At 38.8% G+C, this 21,619-nt stretch overlaps 2 protein-coding genes across 4 annotated transcripts; both read left to right on the top strand.

Moving 5' to 3' along the window:
• Positions 1-60: 60 nt before the first annotated feature.
• LOC141611549 (zinc finger CCCH domain-containing protein 19-like) lies at positions 61-10,225 on the top strand. 3 transcript variants are annotated; one of them, XM_074430119.1, is made up of 11 exons: positions 61-148; positions 198-1,276; positions 1,399-1,478; positions 2,989-3,170; positions 4,066-5,125; positions 5,211-5,338; positions 6,596-6,655; positions 6,733-6,783; positions 7,468-7,538; positions 8,278-8,423; positions 8,535-10,225. In XM_074430119.1, exons 2-11 carry the CDS (start codon positions 375-377, stop codon positions 9,965-9,967), a joined length of 4,113 nt encoding a protein of 1,370 aa, XP_074286220.1. In that variant the 5' UTR covers positions 61-148; positions 198-374; the 3' UTR covers positions 9,968-10,225. The 3 variants fall into 3 exon arrangements, with proteins under 3 accessions (XP_074286220.1, XP_074286222.1, XP_074286221.1); XM_074430121.1 differs by lacking the exons at positions 61-148; positions 198-1,276 and adding an exon at positions 1,798-2,068; XM_074430120.1 differs by lacking the exons at positions 61-148; positions 198-1,276 and adding an exon at positions 1,795-2,068.
• A 1,121-nt stretch (positions 10,226-11,346) lies between these two features.
• Positions 11,347-21,004, top strand: LOC141611548 (protein FMP32, mitochondrial-like). The gene is made up of 7 exons (XM_074430118.1): positions 11,347-11,796; positions 12,225-12,356; positions 12,467-12,526; positions 19,716-19,792; positions 19,908-19,964; positions 20,085-20,151; positions 20,674-21,004. The coding sequence occupies exons 1-7, from the start codon at positions 11,599-11,601 to the stop codon at positions 20,791-20,793; spliced, it is 711 nt and encodes a 236-aa protein (XP_074286219.1). The 5' UTR covers positions 11,347-11,598; the 3' UTR covers positions 20,794-21,004.
• Positions 21,005-21,619: the final 615 nt, after the last annotated feature.

Genomic DNA, 21,619 nt, shown 5'->3' with positions numbered 1-21,619 from the left:
TATTTTTGACCATTATTTCAAAAATGGATTCATAGAATTGAAGGGAGGGAGTAACATTTAATTTAATGCGATAATTGACGTCTGCTCGTACTCATTACTCAGCTCCGCCACCTGCAGAATCATAAAACGCAGCGACAGAAGAGATCCTATAGAATTCCTTGTTCAGGAAATTGACGGCATAGATTTCCCGTACCAACATAATCTCTTAACGTTGACCAATACTTGACTACGACTCTACGACAATTCAACTACTTCTATTTGTTTTCCCACCAAATTCAACTTAGGGTTTTGTTTCCAAACCCCCAAAATTTCCCCAATTTCTAGGGTTTTCAATTTTGCTTTATTTATTCAATTCTTCAGTTTATTCCTTATCAATGCCGGCCGAAGAAGCTTTGCAGCAATGCGATGCCGGGGATTCCCCAGAGATTCCTCCAAATGCGGCGATTCATGATTCTCTTGAGGTTGAAAATGGTGAGGGATTAGAATTGGAGAAAATTGACGAATTCTCTGCTGTTGATGAAGCCCGGCCATTGGTGGTTGAGGTTGCTGATCATTTGGCCTCTTTTGAGGCTTCGGATAGAGAGAAGAGTGAATATGGAGGCGAGGATGTCAAAGAATCGAAACGAAAAAGTGAGGAGGAGGAGGAGGAGGTAGCTGCTAATAAAGATGACGAGGAATCGAAACCAGAGAGTGAGCTATTGGTTGGAGAAGATGAGGAAGTTCGGGATTTGGAAAGCGAGAGTAAGGTTGAGAATGTCGAAAAATTGAAAGGAGTAAGTGATGAATTGGCGACAGTGGATGAATGTCAGGTTGAGGGATGGTCTGTTAGGGATGTCGAAAAAGCTGAAGCAGGGAAAGAGGAAATTAAGCCAGTTACTGAGGACTCATTGTGTGTTAATGAGATGGAAATGGTGGATGAGAAGGTATTGGCAGTAAACAACGATGAATTGGATGAAAATAAGGATGAAGATGACGAGGGAGAGGAAGAAGATGAAGACGAAAAAGTAGAAGGGGAAAAAGAAGAGGATGATGATGAAATGGAGCATTCATTGGATGTGGCGAAAAATGATGATGAACTGCTGGTAGAGGAGGGGACACCAATGGTTGACGCCGAAATGGGAATGGAGCCAGAGACCATTAAAAGTGGTGGAAAGCGAAAGCGTGGGCCAAAAGCGAAGCAGGTTACTCCTGTGAAAGCTCCTTCAAGGAAGATGGTAGGGGAGGATGTTTGCTTCATTTGCCTTGTAGGTGGGGACCTTGTATTATGTGATCGCAGGTATTCTTCTCTTCTGCTGTGATCATGTTTGCGACTGTCTTCTGTTGTTACTTAGTAGTATAAATGTGGCAGTTTTTTTACTTGAAACTTAATGATTTTGATCTCATATGTTGGTTTTCCAGAGGCTGCCCCAAGGCATACCATCGGTCTTGCGTTGATCATGATGGCGAGTTTTTCAAGACCAAAGGCCGTTGGAATTGTGGTATGTTTGCATATTTTTTACAGTACTCCGTTATCGTGTCAGCTATTGAGTTTGTATGTGCATGTGTTGTGGCATTATGTGAAGAAGTTCCATGAGGAGATGAATTACAATTATATTCATGTATTTCTGTCAGTGTAAAAAGCTTAGTGTTTAAGAGTTTCACTATTGATCGAATTAGAGTGGGTTTTGGGGTTGGGCCATCTGCCAACATTTGTCCTTGGTTAAGTTCCACACAAGTTGGAAGGCTTGATTGTGCCTGTAAATAATGAGTTTTCTGTGTAAAGGCTGCTGCCTTACCTATAAATCATTATTGTAGCAGGCTATAGGTGGGAATTCTTGACGCATTAACACAAGGTTATATAATCTCTTAGAAGATATGAGCATAGCATTGGGCTTGATTGGTGAAAGAATGCGCAACTTTGATGTGCATGAGGCATCACCTGGCTTGAGCATAATGCACCAAGGTGATGCGTCAAGGGTGGTTACGCTTGTGCAATACTTGGGCATGCCAGCAAGTGGGCGAAGACATGACTTAGTATGCAAGAGGACCATATGCCATGAGAAAAGTAGGGGAGCATCATCACATACCAGTGAGCAGTATATGAAACCTTTTTTTGTGTTGCTGCATAGTTAGTCTTGAACTTTTCAAAGCTGTAGTTACTAGTTAGTCACTTGGTCTTGTAGTGATGTTAAGATGCGTCACTAACCCTGGATTTCTTGTATAAAAGGTTAGTGTAAGCTGTTAGACTGAAAAAAAAACCTTGTAATGTTAGAGTATAAAACCGATCTTGGGACTCCAACCATCAACTTAAGCTTTTGTTTGGGATGGTTTCTTGAGGTCACGGGTTCGAATCCCACCCCCCTCAATTCTAAAGTGGAATATTACACCAGCAGTTGCATCCACGCTTAAAGCCCAAAGGGCATTCTTGTGAGGGGGCGTGTTAGAGTATAAAACCGATCTTGGGACTCCAACCATCAGCTTAAGCTTTTGGTTTTGGTTGAGATGGTTTCTTGACATTTAATTATTACTCCGTATGTCAAAAAATAAACCAAATTATAAGGTCCATGTTGCTGTTCTTCTCACCTTGCAAATTTAGCCAAAATAACCAATAAGATTGTTTTAGCTCGCTTATCATATTCTGATTTGAAAAAAATCAATTATTCGGAAACTGAAGTCAGTTTTCTAGAAACCAGAATTAGTGGCTTTTAGTATTTAGCTGTTTGTGTTAACGTTTCACGTAAGTAGTGTAATTTAATCACTTATATTTGTATTTTGTAACCTAATTAACCACCTTTTAGGTTAGAAGTGTAAATAGTAAAAAGACACTCATGCCATACAAGCTGTACATTGATTTTCGCTTCTACTTCGTGATATTTTAATTAGCTAATGCTTGGTTGATGCTCATGAGAAATTTGTAGTACATCTCGTTTCTTTACTTGTTGTCGTGATGGTCTTCATATTCCTTTCTACTATTGATAATAAATTTTGATTTCGCTTCTGAACGTGCAGGTTGGCATTTCTGCCACCAGTGTGGGAAGAATTCCAATTTTATGTGTTATACTTGTCAATTCTCGCTGTGCAAAAGCTGCAGTAAAGACGCTGCTATTTTTTGTGTAAGAGGAAACAAAGGGTTTTGTAGTACGTGCGTGAAAACTATAAGGGTGATCGAAAATAGTGAACAAAATGAAACGGTACATGCTTTGTTTTGATTTTTTTTCGGTTCATGTACACAGTTCTTTTGTTTTTTCCCTTCCTTCCCCTTGTGATTCAGTCTGATCTAAAAGAGGTTATCTTTGATCCAAAATACTTGTGTTTTCGTTCTATAAACATATTGGTTGTATTCCCTAATTTTATAATGCTTAACGTCTAAACTATAACTATAACAATACGCCCGTAACCTCGAAATAGATTGGGGTTAGCTGGCATGAACATCATTCAAAAATCAGAGACAAGTAAAATCGTGAGAAGAAAAGCAATTGATATTCAAGGATTAGAAAGTAACTAAATGTGGAAACTTTATTTTGAAAAAAAAAAGAATTATGAATAGTTTAGTTGCCTATAATATCAACACAAATAAAATCAAATATAAAATAACATAATATATAGAAAAGTGATTCATTATACTAAAAATGTGTATATGAGATTAAAGTGAAAAAAATTCGAGAAATGAGAAAACAATATTTTGAAAAATAAAGGATCAAATGATAAAACAAAAGAAAAATCATACTCCCATCTACCCAGATCCTTTCCTCCTCCCTCATGTCCTCTCCAATACTTTATTGCAGTGCGATACAATTTACCCTTCAATCTATGAGGCACAGAGAGATTACATAGAAACCATGTTGCAGTCTTCCAGTTCAACCGGTTTGTTTTAGTTTTGTGAGCCACATCTGTATCGCATTCTCCACCCTTTTAGATAATTGATCCTAAATTTTGAAAAAAATTGGGTATTGAACAACCTTTCTATCTGAGTGATACTTCCATCTTCTCTACCTCCATTTCCACTAAAACTGCACTTAAATTATTCAGTTTTACTCTTGCTCAGTTGGTCATAATCACACTCATTCTTAGTCGATCTTGTTGTAGGGTAATGATGCTTTCAGTGATAAAAGTAGCTGGGATCATCTGTTTAAGGGTTACTGGTTACAACAGAAAGAGAAGCTATGCATTACTTTTGACGAGCTTTCACGGGTGAAAGATCCCTGTAAAGGTTCGGATAAGCAGCAAACTCCAGTTGAGGTACACGCGGATAATTATGATGCAGGAGGTGATTCCAATAACTCCCTTGCAAATAAACAAGTGAGTGATTCAAAAAGAAAGAAAGTGAAGAGAAAATCAAAATCTTTAGATTATGCTACTGACAGCTCTTCAGAGAAGAATGCAAACAGTGAAAATAGAAAGTCTAAGAAGAGGCTAAAATCCCAGGCCAAGGAGGTAAATTCAGATACAGAACAGTCTTCCCCAGATACTGGTAGTAGAAGGGGTACAAAAGCCAGGAAGTTGTTACCCTCCCGTTCGAAGGTTACTAATTATAGATCAGCTGATGATTTCTCAGAAGACAATATCGAGTGGGCCTCAAAGGAACTATTGGAGTTTGTCATGCACATGAAAAATGGCGACCAATCTGTCTTAACTCAGTTTGATGTACAGGGGCTCCTGTTAGAATATATAAAAGGAAATAAACTTCGTGATCCACGTCGACAGAGCCAGATAATTTGTGATCCCATGCTGCAAAAACTTTTTGGCAAACCACGAGTTGGTCATTTTGAAATGTTGAAGCTACTTGAATCACATTTCTTTTTGAAGGATATTCCCCATGCTGATAGTAGTCAAGGAACTGCTGCCGACACTGAAATGAGGCTATCAAATGCTGATAACAACACCGACTCTTTACTAGACGGTGGTAAAAGTAGAGGAAGAAAATCGCATAAAAGAGGCGAAGAGAGAGAGGCTCAGTCAAACCTTGATGACTACGCCGCAATCGATATGCATAACATTAACTTAATTTTTCTGCGTCGTAATTTATTGGAAGCGCTTATGGAGAATTCCGAAACATTCCCTGATAAGGCTGCTGGCTCTTTTGTTAGAATCAGAATTTCTGGCAGCGGACAAAAACATGACATTTACAGGCTGGTGCAGATAATTGGTAATAAGTTACAAGATGATGTTTAGTTTGTTTCAAATAGAAATTTTTTTTTCAGTTCAAATAACTCGTGGTTATATTGTACAAGGTACTAGCGAATCAGCTGAACCGTACAAAGTGGGTAAAAGGACAACGGATGTCATGCTCGAGATTTTGAATCTGGGCAAGACCGAGACAATACCAATCGATACAATCTCTAGTCAAGAATTTTCAGAGGTAATGAAAACATATTAGCTTATTATAAACTAAGCCCTTTCCCTGTTCACGCTTCCGCGAAGTAGAAGGAAAATACCTCATCGCTTATGTCCGCAAGTGAACAACCAAGGATGTATTGATAATACTTTTTTTTTTAAACATATTCATATTGATGAAAAGAGAGGGGTGCATATCACTTAGTATTTTTGAAAAATCTGCATGTGATGTATTGTTATCGCGTCTTTCAATCAGAAATTGTTTTCATAACTACAAAACATTGCACAAACTGCTTTTCCACTTCCCAATGATTCATGCACCAGTGTCCAATACTACATCCTAATTGCTTTCATTGCCACAAAGAAACAAATGAAAGAAATGACAATGCATATTGTGAGAATTTATGAAATTCTATATGACCAGTTTGTTTTTATACAGAAGTATGTATTTAAGAAACTGTGCCTAAAGCATGCTTAAGCCCTAGGCTCATTGATGTAGAGGCGCTAGCCAAACGCCTTGTCGCGATCTAAGTGCGTCTCCTAGATAAAAGGCGCATGTATCGAGACACACTATGGCGACTATGCACTTTCTTTATTTTCTTCTATATTTTTTTTTATGATGCCCTTATCTTACTAGATTATCCCTCACACTCGTATATGCATTTTAGCCCTATTAAAAGTCGAAAAGGGGTGTTTTTGTTAACAAATTTATTTAGAATACAGGTTTTTTTTTTTTTTTTTTTTTTTTTTTTTTTTTTTGCGTAAACAGTGCGCCTCATGTTGATTATCAAGGAGCACACCTTATCATCATACCTTATGCCTCTTCGCCATGGACAGATGGACCCTTGTCGCCTTGGTGTACCTCAAGCCTTTTAAAACTATGAGTGTAGAACAACAATCTTGCGATTTTACTTCCTCGGTTCTTTGTAATAATACGCTTGTTTATATGGTCTAATTGAATTTTCAATAAAGGCTCAAGAATCAAGATGTTTCTCCGGTGAATATTTTGGGGTAGCCTAGGCTGTAGTTTTAGGAAGAGCAGAAACTCCATGTATAACAAGCCCGCGATCTCATGCAAGCCGTGCCCATGCCATTCATGTTTACCGTCATACTGTTTGGCGCAAAGTGTGCTGTTAATGAACGAGTATTAGTTCTAGATTATTGCTTAATGTATAAATTTAAGTCGTGCTGCACACGTGTTAGTGACTGCCCTAAGATGGCCTAGCAACTTGATTTTTCTTTCTTAGAATACAATCTAAAATCTATCTTGCCACTCATGTAGGATGAATGTAAGCGGTTGCGTCAGAGTATCAAATGTGGACTGATCAACCGGATGACTGTGGTAAGGAAATTGTTTTCTAGTTGAGATTACATCTGATTGACTGTACGATTCTGAGATGATTTGTGTTCTTCTTTCAGGGCGGGGTTCTGGAAAAAGCCATGGAACTACATGAAATTAGAATAGTTGATGTAAGATACTTGTAACCTCTTCTTTGCGGTTATTTTTACTTGTGTGTGTGTGCGCGCGCGCGTGTGTGTGTTGTTGTCGGTGGTGGTGTGGTTCCAACGCCCGTTTAATTGTTGGGTTGGGTGGGAATCGGGATTGATGTCTTATTTCATGTTGTACCACGGATAGCTATTTCCAGCACGATAGGGAAATCCATGATTTCTCCCAAGTAGTATGGAAATTTTGCTGCACCTGACTGGATAGAAATTGATAGCAAATCCATGTTCTTGCTTTTCTCCTAAGCTAGTTTGGAAATTTTGCTACACCTGACTGGCTAGAAGTTATTAATTGCTTCATAGTACTCATTCCTCCTTTTCTTATTCCTCAATGTAGCTCATTTGTTGCAAGTTAAATAGAGTGTGTTATGTCATGCCGTTTCTAATTAATTTTAACTTGCATTATGAATTTATATTTCTGTCTTCCCTCCGTTTACCTCCTCCCTGATGATTGTTTTCACGTACCTTGCCAGCCATGGTAACCTTGGGTCTGACCGTGAGCACTTCTTTGCCATCATGTGATCCATCTTGGCAAAAGCTGTTCTTGTGACATTTGGGGTTAAATATTGCCTCTTTCTTCTCATGGGTGTCGATTGCTTAAATTTACTGCTAGCTTTGATAACTGAGATTTATGTCCGATGACCATTGCAGTGGCTTGAAGCAGAGATGGCAAGGCTTAGTCATCTTCGTGATCGAGCTAGTGAGAAAGGGCATAAAAAAGAATATCCTTTTATTATAAAAGTATAGCATAATATCTAATGCAAATTTTATGGTCGTGAAGTTTTTTTTTTTTTTTTTTTTTTTTTGGTATGGGAAAACCAAAATGGCTCGCTATTTAAATTGTCTGTGCTTATGTTGTGAAGTAGAAGTCGATTGGTGCAATTTCTTTCATTATAAGTCGCTTGGTTGAAAACACAAACCCGTGTACCTGTAACTCCCCCTTAGCCCGCCAATCCGCCATTGTCAGGAATTTCTGAGGCCATGGGGGAAATGTTGTCATTGCTGCTGCTCTGCATGTCTTTTCTGGCTGTAAAGTGGGAATGGCATTGAGTTTTTTAATATTCGTACCCCTTGGGTACATTCTAAGACTCTGATAGTGGTGAGTTTTGGCCACCCCGCCAAACACAAGGGTATACAGTTAGAAGTGTTCAGAATCAGTTGTAGGTTTGTGGAGTTGTAGGCACTAAAGGAAAACTATTATGGGATGATGCAACGTCTGCTTCCCCTCTGATAGTCTCACTTAGTAGTTAGTAAGACTTTAGTAAGACTACCAGAGTACCGATTTCGTATAGCTTTCCTTGTGTCACTTCAAATTTACCCATATGCAAGTTACAATTTTTCTATATATTTCTACACCTTTCTTCTTCAAGCATATAGAAGTAAAAAAATCGAGAGCTAAACTTCTTTAGCTTTTGTTTTGACATTTCATTTATGGAATTGAGTTACTTGACTTTTATCTACGCTCAGAGAATGTGTAGAAAAATTGCAGCTTCTGAAGACACCTGAGGAACGCCAACGAAGGTTGGATGAAATTCCAAAGGTACATGCAGATCCAAAAATGGACCCAAGTTGTGAATCTGAAGATGAATTGGACAGTCCGAAACAAGGTTTGTCATTTTTCTGCAAAACCTCTGCCATCATTGTTTTTAAGAAATTGACCCTTTTTAGCCATAATAAAAGAACCTAAGTAGGGTAAGGTTTGGCTTCTTTGCATGCAGCAAGTGATGTAAGGCCAAGAGAAACTGGATTCAGTAGAAGGGGCAAGGACCATTTTCCATCTCGCGAAGGCGGCTCCATTTCTAGTGATTCTTGGAGTGCTAATGCTAGACCTCCAAACCAGAAATCGGATCCAAACAGAAGTTCATCTGGCATGGATTGTTCAGGCAGAAGGGAAACCTTGAGTTTCATCTCACCAACTCGTGAGCACACTTGCAGTAATGGGGTTGACAAGAGGTTACCCAGATCAAACAGCCAGGAAAAGTCAAGGGTGGCTTCTGGCTCAAGCATACTAGGTGGACATTATGGGATGCGATCTTCTATGTCTGAATCTCCTTCTATTTCCAGTTTCGCTGGGCAAACGGGTTTGAATATAAGTGAGACTGAAAAGATATGGCAGTACCGAGATCCGACTGGGAAGGTTCAAGGACCCTTTTCCATGACCCAGCTTCGTAAGTGGAATAGCACTGGGTATTTTCCCAATGATTTGAGGATATGGAGAATCTCACGAAGTGACAATGACTATGTCCTCCTGACGGACCTTTTGGCTGGAAGGCTTGACGAGGAAGTGCTTGTAGTAAAGAATGTGCCAACTTCAATAGATACATCAAAACTCACGGGAAATTCTCATAGTTCCGGGAATGTTGGGATATATGATTCTCCTAGCCTCTCTTCTCCCACACCTGCTCGAAGCACCTTTCAATCAAATAATCAATTGCAAAGAGGGATTGAAAGGTTACCTTCTCCTACACCTTCATCTCCTACTGATCTTATTGGTGTCGGGAGGTCGAATTTTGTTTCTTCTGTGCAACCGGCAGCTGGTCAACAGTCCTTCTCAACTTCTGGGTATAGATCCGATTTGTCTTCTAGTTCAGGTGCTGGAAATAGTATAGCGTCAAAGTCAACTCTACAGACGGTAAGTCAACCATTTACCATGCTTAATTCCATTATGAAGCAATCAACTTCCGGACAAGGCTTATCAAATGTCATCCAGCCTGGGGCCGGTCAAAATCCTGCTGTCTATACTCATGGCTGGTCATCCGGTCATGTGGCAAGAATGGAAACTGTGAATGCCAGCATGGCACCGAATAATCCAAATGCTGCTTCTGTAAGTAATCAAGCTCCATCTTATGGTATGCTGGCCCACAATGCAGGGAGACCTGCTTCAACCGGCATGCCACGGGGTGGTCAACAGAAAATAGCCAATCATAATATGGCATGGTCCCACCCATCAAATGGAAGCACTAATTCTGGTTGGGTTGCCCCACCAGGAAACACAGGTAGACAGGGAGGTGATCATAGTCGAAATGGTGGGGCCGGGGGTGGTCAGTGGAATAGGCAGTCATCATTTGGGAGTAGAGCACAAAGGGTTTGCAAGTTCCATGAAAATGGACATTGCAGGAAGGGTGTGTCATGCGACTTTATGCATACTTGAATTTCCGCAGCCATGGCCCATAGATAGGTAGTTTCTTTCTTTGTACAGCCATTCATAGTTTAAGGAGGATTACATGTCAATGTACTATTATCAGTAGATTTGCTGTTTTCCTCATATAGCTCCTCACTATTTTTCTCGTGTTTCTGGAGGCATTATCAATATTCTCACCATTGTTTAGATGCTCTCGCCATACTCAATAGATTGATGGAAGAAAACCACAGTTGATTTTATTCATGGAAGATTCACTATTTTCCTGCATTTAATTGGCAGTTTGCTGTATAGCATCATAGAAAATAGGTCAACCATCGATTTTAGCCTTTTAGGGCTTCGTAAAATATCTTACATAATACGAGTAATATACAAAAGATCAAATAAAATAATGCACAGGACTCCGTCAGTCCATCATTTTGTGCTTTAAATGTTGCTAAATTTTCCGTTGGGAGCTTTAACACAACAATAAGGAATCAAACTCGAGACCTCTAGTGATGTTAACTCAACTTTTACAAATCAGTCTACTATTTCGCAAATCAGTCTAGTATGTCGGGGACTCTATCATACTAATCTCTTACTAGCTATCTCGGGATTATTATAAAACCGTCACATACTCCAACAATATTCCACCTTAAACCGTAGATTAAACGAAACATCTAATGAGTCAACCCTTGTCACTAAACAAACACACTAAAACACAAACTCGCATTTAGGACCATAGAGATTCGTCTTAAGTTTAAAAGTTAAAACGAGTCTGACTATCATACCACTTGAAATAAACAACTACAGAGTTCCAGAGTAGATTTTAGACGGCTTTTTGTACACGAAAGAAGGAAAAAAAACGTACATTTTCTCCACATCTTAATCCTTGATTTGAAACAAATAAAACTCCGCCATCAATCTTCTCTCTAGTTTTCTCAGGGGGCGTTTGGTTCACATGAAGGTATCGGTATGGAATCAGGAATCAAACCAGGGTGGTATGGGTTTGGAACTCCATTCCTGATACCTTGTGTTTGGTTCAACTCCGGAATGAGGAATGAACTTTTTTTTTGTATGTCTATATTATTGATTGTACCATTTACTTATGTATTTTTCTCATTTAAATTTTCATATATTAATTAGTTAAAAACTTGAATATAGTTTTTTTTTTACATATTTTAATCTTTTTTTAATATCTTATTATTTCTATTCTTAAATATTATTAAAAATGTTCAAGAAAAATCATCGTTTGTATTTTTCACGGAAAAGAAAGAATTCGGGAAAAAAATAATTATGTATATATTTAGTTTTGTGAGGAAAAAATAAATTTTTTTAATGCTAATTTTTTTCCAATACTCATCTTTGATATGATCCCCAAGGTATCATTCTCATACCCACCTCCCCCCTTGGGTATGAGAAACCCATACCTCATGGGTTTGAGGTATGGGTATCAAATTACAAAAACAGTGAACCAAACACAAGGTATGGGTTTAGCTCATTCCAAACCCATACCTTATACCTACAATGCTTGAACCAAACACCCCCTCAACTTCCACTCCATATTACCTTCTTCCCAATCTTCTGCTCCTTTATTTAATCACTGTTATTTAATGTTATATAATCAATCATAAAATATTGTTAGTTTGAAGACTCTTTCTTCAATGGCGGCATCAAAGCGAGCGATTCAACTCGGATCATTAACTCGTAGTCTATTTTCTGGTAAATTGACGGGAAATTACAGTGTTACAGCAGTTAATCCACGAATTAATCGCTTATTAAACAATAATTACCGTCACTTCTCTCAGCTTCAAGTTCTTGGTAATGGAAAGCGTGCTTGTCTTGTCGATACCTTAGCTATGGTATTTCCTTTATTTAATTTCTTCTTTTTTAAATAGTTTTAGGGCTTTTTCTTGAGATATTTAAACTATTATTAGTTAAGGTTGGGCGTACAACATCCTTATAATGCTTGTGCACTTCATTTTTGTAAGGCCGTTGTAGAATGGGACGGTCTTACAGGACAATGTTATTAGATTAGGTAATGTTCGGGGCCTTGTAATGCTTGTGCACCTCATTTGTGTAAGGCTGTTGTAGGCTACAATGGAACTGCCTTACAGGATAATTACTGCTCGGAGTGACGCATATATTCTGTTTTATGTTCAATCTTTCATGCTCGGAAATTGGAACTTATCGACAATTGATTGATTCAATGCCTGTTCTGTAGAAAAATTCTAGTCTGTTGATTGATAAACAAATTGAAGTGGAATGAATCTTTTGTGTGTGTGGATAGGTGAGGAGTTTAGAGAAAGAGGGAATTTCGTCGAAGCAAGCCGAGGCTATAACGTCTGCAATCACTGAAGTCCTAAATGATACTTTAGAAAACGTTTCATACTCGTTTGTGTCCAGAGGTGAAATGCAGAAGGTAGGATCTCCTCTCTGGAGGGTATATATTTGATGTCATGGGGTTTTGGTTTTGGAATATTTGTTTCTGTTCGTTCGTCTTGTAATGTTTGTGTATGTCGGATTATGTAGACAGAGCTGATTCAGGAAGGAAATATTGCCAAGTTTAAAACCGAGGTGCAAAGTTCGCAGGTAATACACTGTTTTACGGAGCTAAATTGAAGCTATGATATGTGTGAATATTTATGCTGCAGTGTGGCATTAATTTGATTTGTTATTACCTATGGCCTTTGTATACCGTTTGAATCGACCATACTAATGAAAAATCCAAATACCTAGGGTGTATTTGGATATTATTTTCAGAGGGAAAGGAAGGAGAAAGAGTGGGAGTTGGTGTCTTTGGATACAATTTTCCCCCAAAACTCTCCTACATCGAAGAGATTTTGATATGCTTTGGAGGAGAGAAATGGGTCCCACTCCATTTCCATTTTACTCCATTTTGCTTACTAAACAATGGAGGAGATTGCTTTCACAAATTTGATACCACAAATGACAAGTAAATTTATATTCACTTACTAGACTAGACTACAAAAAATAGCAATATAGTGAAAGTAAGGGTCGAACCCACAAAGGACTAAGTTAACTAAAGTGTGAGTGATGTAGAGTAAACTGTAAAGTAACTAGTTTTGGGGGGAAACTTGGTTTTGTATAAAGAACTACGGAGTAATTAAACTAACTAAACAAATGACAAGTAAATTAAAGGTCAAATATTGAGAAGTATCTTGACTCAAACTAGTATCCACTACCAAGTGGTAATAGCTCGATCATCGACTACAATCAATCAGTTACCAACCTTTGAGCATTTGAGCACTCTTGGCTAACTCCTCATACATGATAGTCGGAGGAGGCTGAAACAGCCCATATACATAGCCTTGAACAAGTCGCTCATGGAGTGCTGAACTGCAAAAGATTCCGTGTTAACGGACATACCCAATCTCATCCCTCAAATAATCCTAAATAATCCTCCATATTGATCTCCAAACGGGCTCTCCAAGCAACATCCCCCGCCTCATCACTCTCAGCACCATCCTCACAATCATTAGCCTCCTCCTCATCATCCCGAGGTCCGCGAGGTCCGCCTGAACCGCCTAACTCCTCCATAACTAAATCCTTATCCACAACTAAAGCATCAAGAACAACCATCTCCGGATTGTTCGAGGGAATGTATAAATCGCTATTACGCGGCCCCATCGGAATCACCACACCCTCCTGTCTCGGTAGCCTCGAGTAGGGTGTCTTCTTTACATTTCCTAACCGCAAAGCAAACGCCAATTCCTCGCAATCAATCCGAGCTATCATCTTCATATGTCGACACATGGAATCAATATCCATAGAAATGAACCCTCTTACTCGATCTCCGTGATCAACTCATACCCCAAATGAGTTGCATTTAATGTCATAATGCCTACCATTACAATCTTACCATTTAGTCTCTATGTGAATAAAGTTTCTTGCCCAATCCGGACTACCCACTCCTTCTAGCCCCATATCCCACGGTATTTCAATCTCGCCTCGGTTGATGTTGGTAGGCTTCCCTTAGGACATTAAGGACATAGCTAGGACTCGGTGAATAAAGCGGAACGTCGGGTGAGGAATCTTAGAACTCTTCTCAGTGTGACTAGAAATGCGTTTATGCGTGATAGCATACCAAAATTCATAAGTCGCCACCCTAGTAGGAGTACCAACCCGCCTCTTCGTAACATCTCTCGGAGATACACCAAAAATATTCCTCAAAGCACCAAGGGATTTAGTGATTCATTAACTGGAATCGAATACTAGGAGGGTCAATGTCAGGTACAAACTCAACCATGTACAAGAACTCCAATGTCAATCGGCTATATGTCTCAGCCTTTTTGTTCGAAAATTCACTCAACCCACCTCGTCTCAACAACACCTCCACCGCCTCAAGGATTCCCAATTTAATCAGTGCCTCCCGGTAAAAGAATTTGGTGACTTTAAAAATTCTTTTGGCAAAGGAAAGAGCCTTCCAATGACACTAGTACGTGGGTTACTTGTGGTGGCTTTGGATTACTAAACAATGTGTTTTGAGATTCGGGGGTGCTATGTTGTAAGATTGTAATGGGAGGCATGATCATATTAAGTGTTACTCATTTAGAGTAGGAGTTTGTTCCTGAGATCGAGTGAGAGGGTCCCCTTCTATGGATATTGATTCCATGTGTCGACATATGAAGATGGCCACCACAAGTAACCTACGTACTAGTGCCATCCGTCCCATTGTGAATTACATGAGATGTAACTTTCCGGATGCTCAAAAGAAGTATTGGAAGGCTCTTGCCATTCTGAATAGAATTTTTAAATTCACCAAATTCTTTGACCGGAAGGCATTGATTAAATTGGGAGTCCTTGAGGCGGTGGAGGTGTTGTTGAGGCGAGGTGGGTTAGAGTGAATTTCTGAACAAGAAGGTGGAGACATATAGATGATTGACGCTAGAGTTCTTGTCCCTGGTTAGTATTTGATTCGAGTTAATGAACCAAGAGACGGTGTTATCCCTTGGTGCTTTGAGGGAGATTTTTGGTGTGGCTCCGAGAGATGTTATGGAGAAGTGGGTTACTACTCCTACTAGGGTGGCGACTCATTACTCATGAATTTTGGTATGCTATCAGGCCTATCACACATAAACGCATTTCTAGTCACATCGAGAAGAGTTCTAAGATTCCTCACCCAACGTATCGCTTTATACACCGAGTCATAGCTATGTCATTCATGTGCTAAGAGGAGCCTTCCAACCAGGGGCGGACGCAGGAATTTATCGAAAGGGGGGCACGAAATTTTTTCCGATACATTATTTTTTATTTTAAACCGCATTTTTTTATTATGGATTTTTTTTTCCTCCCAAAAAATAGAAAAATAACTAATTTTAATAATTTTTTTAGTTTAAAAATTAGTATTTTATTTTGAACTTTCTTCTGAAATATTTAAATTTGAAATAAATGTACTTTGTAAATAAAAATAAATAATATCTCCTATGATAAGATATATTATATTCTAATATTTAAATAAACACTAAACACAAGTGGTTCAATGGTAGAGAAGGTGGTATGTAACCTCCAGGTCAAGAGTTCAAACCCTGGGAGGAACATTTTTTACATATAAATTGTAGCTTACTAACGAGATGGGCCTTGAGATCATTACAGAGTTTAACAAAAATTTATTTAATAAAAACCTAGGGCACCAAGAATCGAACCTGTGACCTTTCAAGGGTCAACTAAAGGGCTTACCAACTGAACCACATAAACTTATTGATCATTTTTGTTACTTATAAAAAATTTATCCCGAAAAATTCATGGTGGGCACGTGCCCACCCGGGCCCCTAGATCCGCCCATGCTTCCAACATCAACTCAGGTGAGATTGAAATACCGTGGGATATGGGGCCGGAAGGAGTGGGTAGTCCGGATTGGTCAAGAGATTTTAGTCACACTCGTCTCAAGAGATTCAGGGGGTGCTAAGTGGTAAGATTGCAATGGGAGGCATGACCACAATAATTGCTACTTGCTACTCTCTTGGGGTATGAGTTGGATACCCGAAATCTAAGAGGGTTGATTTCTATGGATATTGATTCTATGTGTTGACATATGATGATGAAAGCTCGGATTGATCAATCGCGAGGAATTGGTGTTTGCGTTGCACCGAGGTCAGAGAGTGTGGTGATTCCCGTGGGGCCGCGTTGCAGCGATTTTGTTCTTGTAGCTCTAGTGGAGGCCGACGGTTCAGGCCGAGGGTGAGGGTGATGAGGTGGGGGGATTTTGCTTGGAGAGATCGATATGGAGGATTTGAGGAATGTGATTGAGTATGTCTTATAATCAGAACACGGATCTTTGGCACTTTAGCGCTCCATGATCTACATGTTCGAGGCTATGTATCCGGGGTTGTATCAACCTCTCCGGCTACCATGTATGAGAAGTTAGCCAAGAGACGTCACGAGAGAGGCTCGCTCGTGCATCGGGTCTCATTCTTCATAGTTTGTGGTACGCCCCCTTCCCTTTATTTTGTGTTCCCGTACAACATTGGGGAGTGGGGACAATGTTTTGGATCAAGCACGGGAGGGGTATATGCACAATTGTACATATTTTATTTGTACATATTTTTTTTTTCCGTCAATTGTAATTTATTTGCCTTGCTTTATTTCCGTTTCCTGAAAAGGAAAAAAAGAAACACCCTGGCTAGGTGAAAAACCCGAAAGGGCGGCTAGGCAAAATTAGGAGAAGTGTTCAAGGGGCCGATGAAGGAATGAAAACCTCAAAGGGTGTTCCGGGTAAAATGAAGAAACGAGATGTGTGCCACGAGAGTTGGTGTGAGAAAAAAGTTAAGAGTGAGAACCCGCAAGAGTAGGCGCTCTAGGCAAAATGAGGTATTTAGGAAAAAAAATTGATCAACCGCAAATCAATTCTCCTATGTTTGGTATGGCGTCATAAGAAGAGTGACAAAGAAGGAAGAAAAGGTCTGGTGAAACGCAGAGATTTGTTGTTGCTTGAACTTTTTTTAAGCGATTGTTGGCTTTGTGTTGGTTGATGGAGTAGAGTAGACTAGGTTGATTCACCTTGCTTGGAGTTGTAGCGGTAAAACGTGTCTTGGAGTACTGGGCATGTTACATTTTATGGCCATCTCAATTATAGTAGTAAGGGGCCTAGCATTGTTTAGACTTGTAATGATTGTTCTTGCCATGATTGTTACGTATCCTTTTGAATAGGTGTGAATTGAGCTACTATACATTGGTTTTGTGTGTGTTGGTACTTGCTATCAGAGTTACTCCGACACGTCACGTCGGTGGCGTATTCCGTATCGACACGATACGATACAATACGGAATACGATACAGAATACGTACCCAATACGCCAGAATGGGACACGGGGTACCGCGCAAAGGAGTGAGAAAACTTACCTTTGTTGCTCGTGTGAAGCTCTTCTAGTATGAAGAACTTGACCTTCACCCAAATCTGGTTACATTGGAGCATGTCACCATTGCTGGGAGGAGGAGAAGATGAGGAGAAGATCTGAAGAAGTTGAAGCTTGAGGGTCAAGTTCGGGGTAGAGAGCTACAATAGGAAGTGTAAAAGAAGAGAGAGAGGTGCGACGGGTGAAGATGGGTAGGGTTTTATTTTTTATGAAAAGAGTGGGGGATAGTTGGTGGGGACTGGGATATTTTAATAATTGTAACATTTTATAGTATTTATTATGTTTTCTCTCTCCGTGGGTCCTCACCTTTAAGTAAGAAACAGAAATGATACACTCAAAGAGTATATTTCTTTTATTTATTTCTCAAATAATATGAAGAAATATATATAAATAAATATAAGACGAGTCGTATCCGCGTGTAAAAAATAGTAAAATACTCCTTTGACCGTATTCCCGTATCTATTAAAATTCAAAATGACGTGTCGGATACTCCGATACGTATCGGATACAATAATACTTCGTATCCGTGTCTGAGTAACTTAGCTGGCTATACTTTATACTTGAGGGAGTGTTGGTGGACGAGTGGGGGAAGATAGCATTCTTGATACTGGATAGGTTCCGCCATGTGCTTGTTTGAGCTAGTGTTGTTTGCTTTTAATTGTAGTCTTCGGTTTTACATCGAGGACGAGTAAAAATAATTGTGACTATATCACTGAACTCAGTTTGTCTTAGTTTAGTTATAAAAGGAATTTAACTTATAGTAATTTGAATGTCGGTAGCGTTGTTGATATTAATTATTTCTATAGTTTCTCAATCGATTGAATACTTCTAATTACTTGAACTTGATTTGCGTGATTTGGGTTAGTAATAGAAAGGGTGATTAAAGGCAACCGATTTGACTTTCTTCGCTAAATTAGTTGAGGAATTAATATTTAATAAAATTTAATAAAATTGAAATTTATTGGATATCATAATGGATTGCTCAGGTTGGTAATATTTTGTAGTCGATGATCGAGCCATTACTTGGTAGTGAATACTAGTTTGAGTCAAGATACTCCTCAATATTTTAATTATAACTTTTGTTGCTTGTTGTCAATTTATTTTTAGCTTGGACATTAAACCAAACTTAAAACCCCCTTTTAGAGAGTTGCTACAATCCTTGATTTAGTTAAGGATTGCTCTTTTCCACACTTGATTTCGTTTACGATTATTCCAATTCCTTATGGTTCGACCCTTACTTCTTCTTTACTATTTGTTTAGTATACGGATTTAAGTGATATAAATTGTTAATTCGAGGCATACGACTTTAGCCCTCAATTCAAACCTGCGTTACTGGATTCGCGTAGTCGCCTACCAAGTGACAAACTGATTCGCATGAATTGCGTATTCGAGTTACATTGAATTATGGTATTTAGTTATAGCTATACCTAATTATGCTCTATTTTGAGCGAATCACATTCGTATTTCCCATTTGAATTGGCTGTATTTCGAATCTGGTTACCCTAGTCAAAGCAATTCCTTAGTGTTGATTAACGAGTCCAAATGCATCAAACTATTTGTCTAGTTATTGGAGAATTGGTTCTTTGGACAAAGACATTGAACCGCGAAGGACTAGGTTACTCGTTGACATTCCACTATTATGCCACTTCCATTTTTTTTCGTTGCTCCCCACTTTCACAATTGTATTTGTGAAGCTTCTATTTCCCATACTTGCTATTGAGAGATTGGTTGGGTTTTTAATGGAAGATACTAGTATCAAACATATTGGGACTGTTATGATGGTAAAACCTTTCATATGATCTCTGTGCATTTGAACCTAAGGTGATGTCAACATAAATAAGATTGTAGATCTTGGAGTGATTTGTGCAGCATTTAATATTGTTGGATCATGGAATTATGTCAGGATTTGCGCTCCTTGAAAGAGCTGGGGCAGCAATTACTAAATAGTAGGTTCACTGTCATCTGTATAATGTACTGTATAATAGCATTGCGACTTGACTGCAACTGTACTAAGAATCTACTTTAAATATAAGACACAGTTCATCAATATTATAAGAGAAAACATTCCTTGGGTGCTGATGGTGTGAGACATTTGGTTGATCCGAAGTGTTTGTTTAAAGTTTCGTGCAGTTTGCAGAAAACATAAAAAGCAGCAAGTTATTGAGTAGCCATGTCAATAACCTAGAAACTGTTGCTTGATGTGAAGCACTAGTTATCTAAGTTTGCACAATCATGAAATTACCAGAATTTTTAAAAAAATTAGTGAACAAATAAGTGTTTGTGGGCTTTCTGAGATATATAATCGTGATTTTATTTTTGAAAGTAACAAGCAATTATCAGTTTAATTTGTATTGCAACTATCATGAATTTGCTCCTTATTTCATTCTGTTTTTCCATTGCCTATAGGACCATCATTTTGCCTTGTTGCAAAGGGAGACTGAAAAGCTTCAAGGCGATATAGAGAAGTTGCAACGGGAGTTGAAGTCAGTTCTATCGACTGTCATTATGGATGTTTCATGTTCAGTTTTTCTGTGACCGTGTTATCATCTTGGTAGATTCCTAGCACAAAATTTTTTAATGTGATTTTTGTTTGACCAGATATGAAATTGACAAGGTAACCGCTGGACAGCGTTTGGATCTAAACCTTGAAAAGGGGTGAGCCAAACTCTTATTCACTTCCGCCATAAGCTTTTTAACTTCCGAAAGACAACTTTGTCTCGATGAAAGCCTTTCCTTTGATTTCCTTGTTGCTTAGCCTGTCTGAAATGAATACAGGCGCATACGTGAGGAACTTAACAATCAGACGACAGAAACCTCCAACCTTACAAATAAGCTTGATCGTGTAAGTATATTATTTATGAAGCTAAAAACATGGTTTCAAAGAATTGTGCCTTCAATTCATAACATGTGCAGAGTTTACATTTTGTTTCTTGTTTGTCAAGATTCTTTGAGCTGAAACATCTTGAAGCATGTGGCGAATTCAAACTTATGTTACTCTGACTTTTCATATTATCTCGCGTACCCATGTCAATGCACAAGTCTTCATATTATCTCGAAGCACAACGTAAAGAATTCCAACTCATATCTTCATATTATCTTGCATACGCAAGTCCGACCTTCAACAGTCCAACATAAGTAGGACACTTTGAAACAAAAACACGACTTTTTTTACAAAATAGCCGAGTCTGACACTTGTACATGCCTCCAAACCTGATATTTCTAACCGAGTTTGTGTAACTTGTGCTATATGATCATGTCCCTGAAGCTACAGTCGTTGATGTGTCATTGATTGCTTTGCATTTGATTTGTGACTTGGTACGAGTTATACTGCCGCATATAATTATGTCTTGAATCTGGTCCCCAGGAAATTCATGCTCTGAGGGCCCAATTAGAAGCTGCAAAGTATGAAGTAATCAAATACTGCATTGGTACACTGGTCTCTATTTCAGCTGTGGGTCTCGCTGTAGTCAGGATCCTTTTGTAGGTAGGTCTTCATTTTTACTGTTACGACTGAGATCACAAAGGCCATTCAAAATAACTTACAGAATGCTCAAAGCAATTCTCCGGTAGTTTTTTCTCGTAGCCAGAATGAGTTATATCTTGTAGTATCCGTTGTTGTAGCTTACTTTAGAATCCGCTTGTGGATCGTGTAACATTTGAAGTGGTTATAGCTCTTGGCTTCTGACTTGTTTCTGGAATACGTAGTAAATACCAAGTATAATTACGACTCCTCCAAAAAGGAGGGAAAATAGCAAATGGAAGAAGCATGGCAGAGTTTAAGCAACATTTTTTTTTTCCAAAATTATCATTTCATTTCATGTTGAGAAGAAATTACATATTTTGTAATAATATCACACTAAACAAGAGAAACCACTAGCCTAAGCACACAAATTATCCACCATTGTAGAATAATTTGGACACATCGTGAGCATAAACACTTGATTAAAAATAAGAGGCTAATCTCTATAATATTTTTTTTTCTTTAGGTACAAGTCTAATCTCTATAATTGAAACTTACCGGGTTAATTTTATTATCAAACAAAGTTACGGATCGTGATTACCACTTTCTTCAGTTTTAAAGTGTCCAATCCCTTGATCTTTTGTAAAGCCTTAATCTGGTGTTTTTGGGGGTGGGGGAGTTTTTGTTGGTATTGGTTTGGTGTTTAGAGGTTGAGCATGTGGCATTCAAATGGGAAATAGGTCTGGCATGGGGAGGCGGAGAAGATTATCAAGGTAGCACCAGCGAGCGGGCCCTAGGTAGAGGTGGCAATCGGGTGGGTCGAGTCGGATTCGAGTCGAGTTGTTTTGGG

This window comes from Silene latifolia, chromosome 11, assembly GCF_048544455.1.
Source record: "Silene latifolia isolate original U9 population chromosome 11, ASM4854445v1, whole genome shotgun sequence".
Taxonomy (NCBI): domain Eukaryota; kingdom Viridiplantae; phylum Streptophyta; class Magnoliopsida; order Caryophyllales; family Caryophyllaceae; genus Silene; species Silene latifolia.
The sequence above is the reverse complement of the archived record's forward strand: the minus strand, read 5'-3'. Positions and strand labels throughout refer to the sequence as shown.

What these genes read in the sequence shown, in the direction of transcription:
- LOC141611549 (XM_074430119.1), top strand. Translation starts at nt 375, where the DNA reads ATGCCGGCCGAAGAAGCTTTGCAGCAATGCGATGCCGGGGATTCCCCA. An exon ending in CAAAGGCCGTTGGAATTGTG is followed by an intron (nt 1,479 to 2,988) that starts GTATGTTTGCAT and finishes CTGAACGTGCAG; the next exon opens with GTTGGCATTTCTGCCACCAG. An exon ending in GAGAAAGGGCATAAAAAAGA is followed by an intron (nt 7,539 to 8,277) that starts ATATCCTTTTAT and finishes ACTTTTATCTAC; the next exon opens with GCTCAGAGAATGTGTAGAAA.
- LOC141611548 (XM_074430118.1), top strand. Translation starts at nt 11,599, where the DNA reads ATGGCGGCATCAAAGCGAGCGATTCAACTCGGATCATTAACTCGTAGT. An exon ending in CCAGAGGTGAAATGCAGAAG is followed by an intron (nt 12,357 to 12,466) that starts GTAGGATCTCCT and finishes CGGATTATGTAG; the next exon opens with ACAGAGCTGATTCAGGAAGG. An exon ending in CCGAGGTGCAAAGTTCGCAG is followed by an intron (nt 12,527 to 19,715) that starts GTAATACACTGT and finishes CATTGCCTATAG; the next exon opens with GACCATCATTTTGCCTTGTT.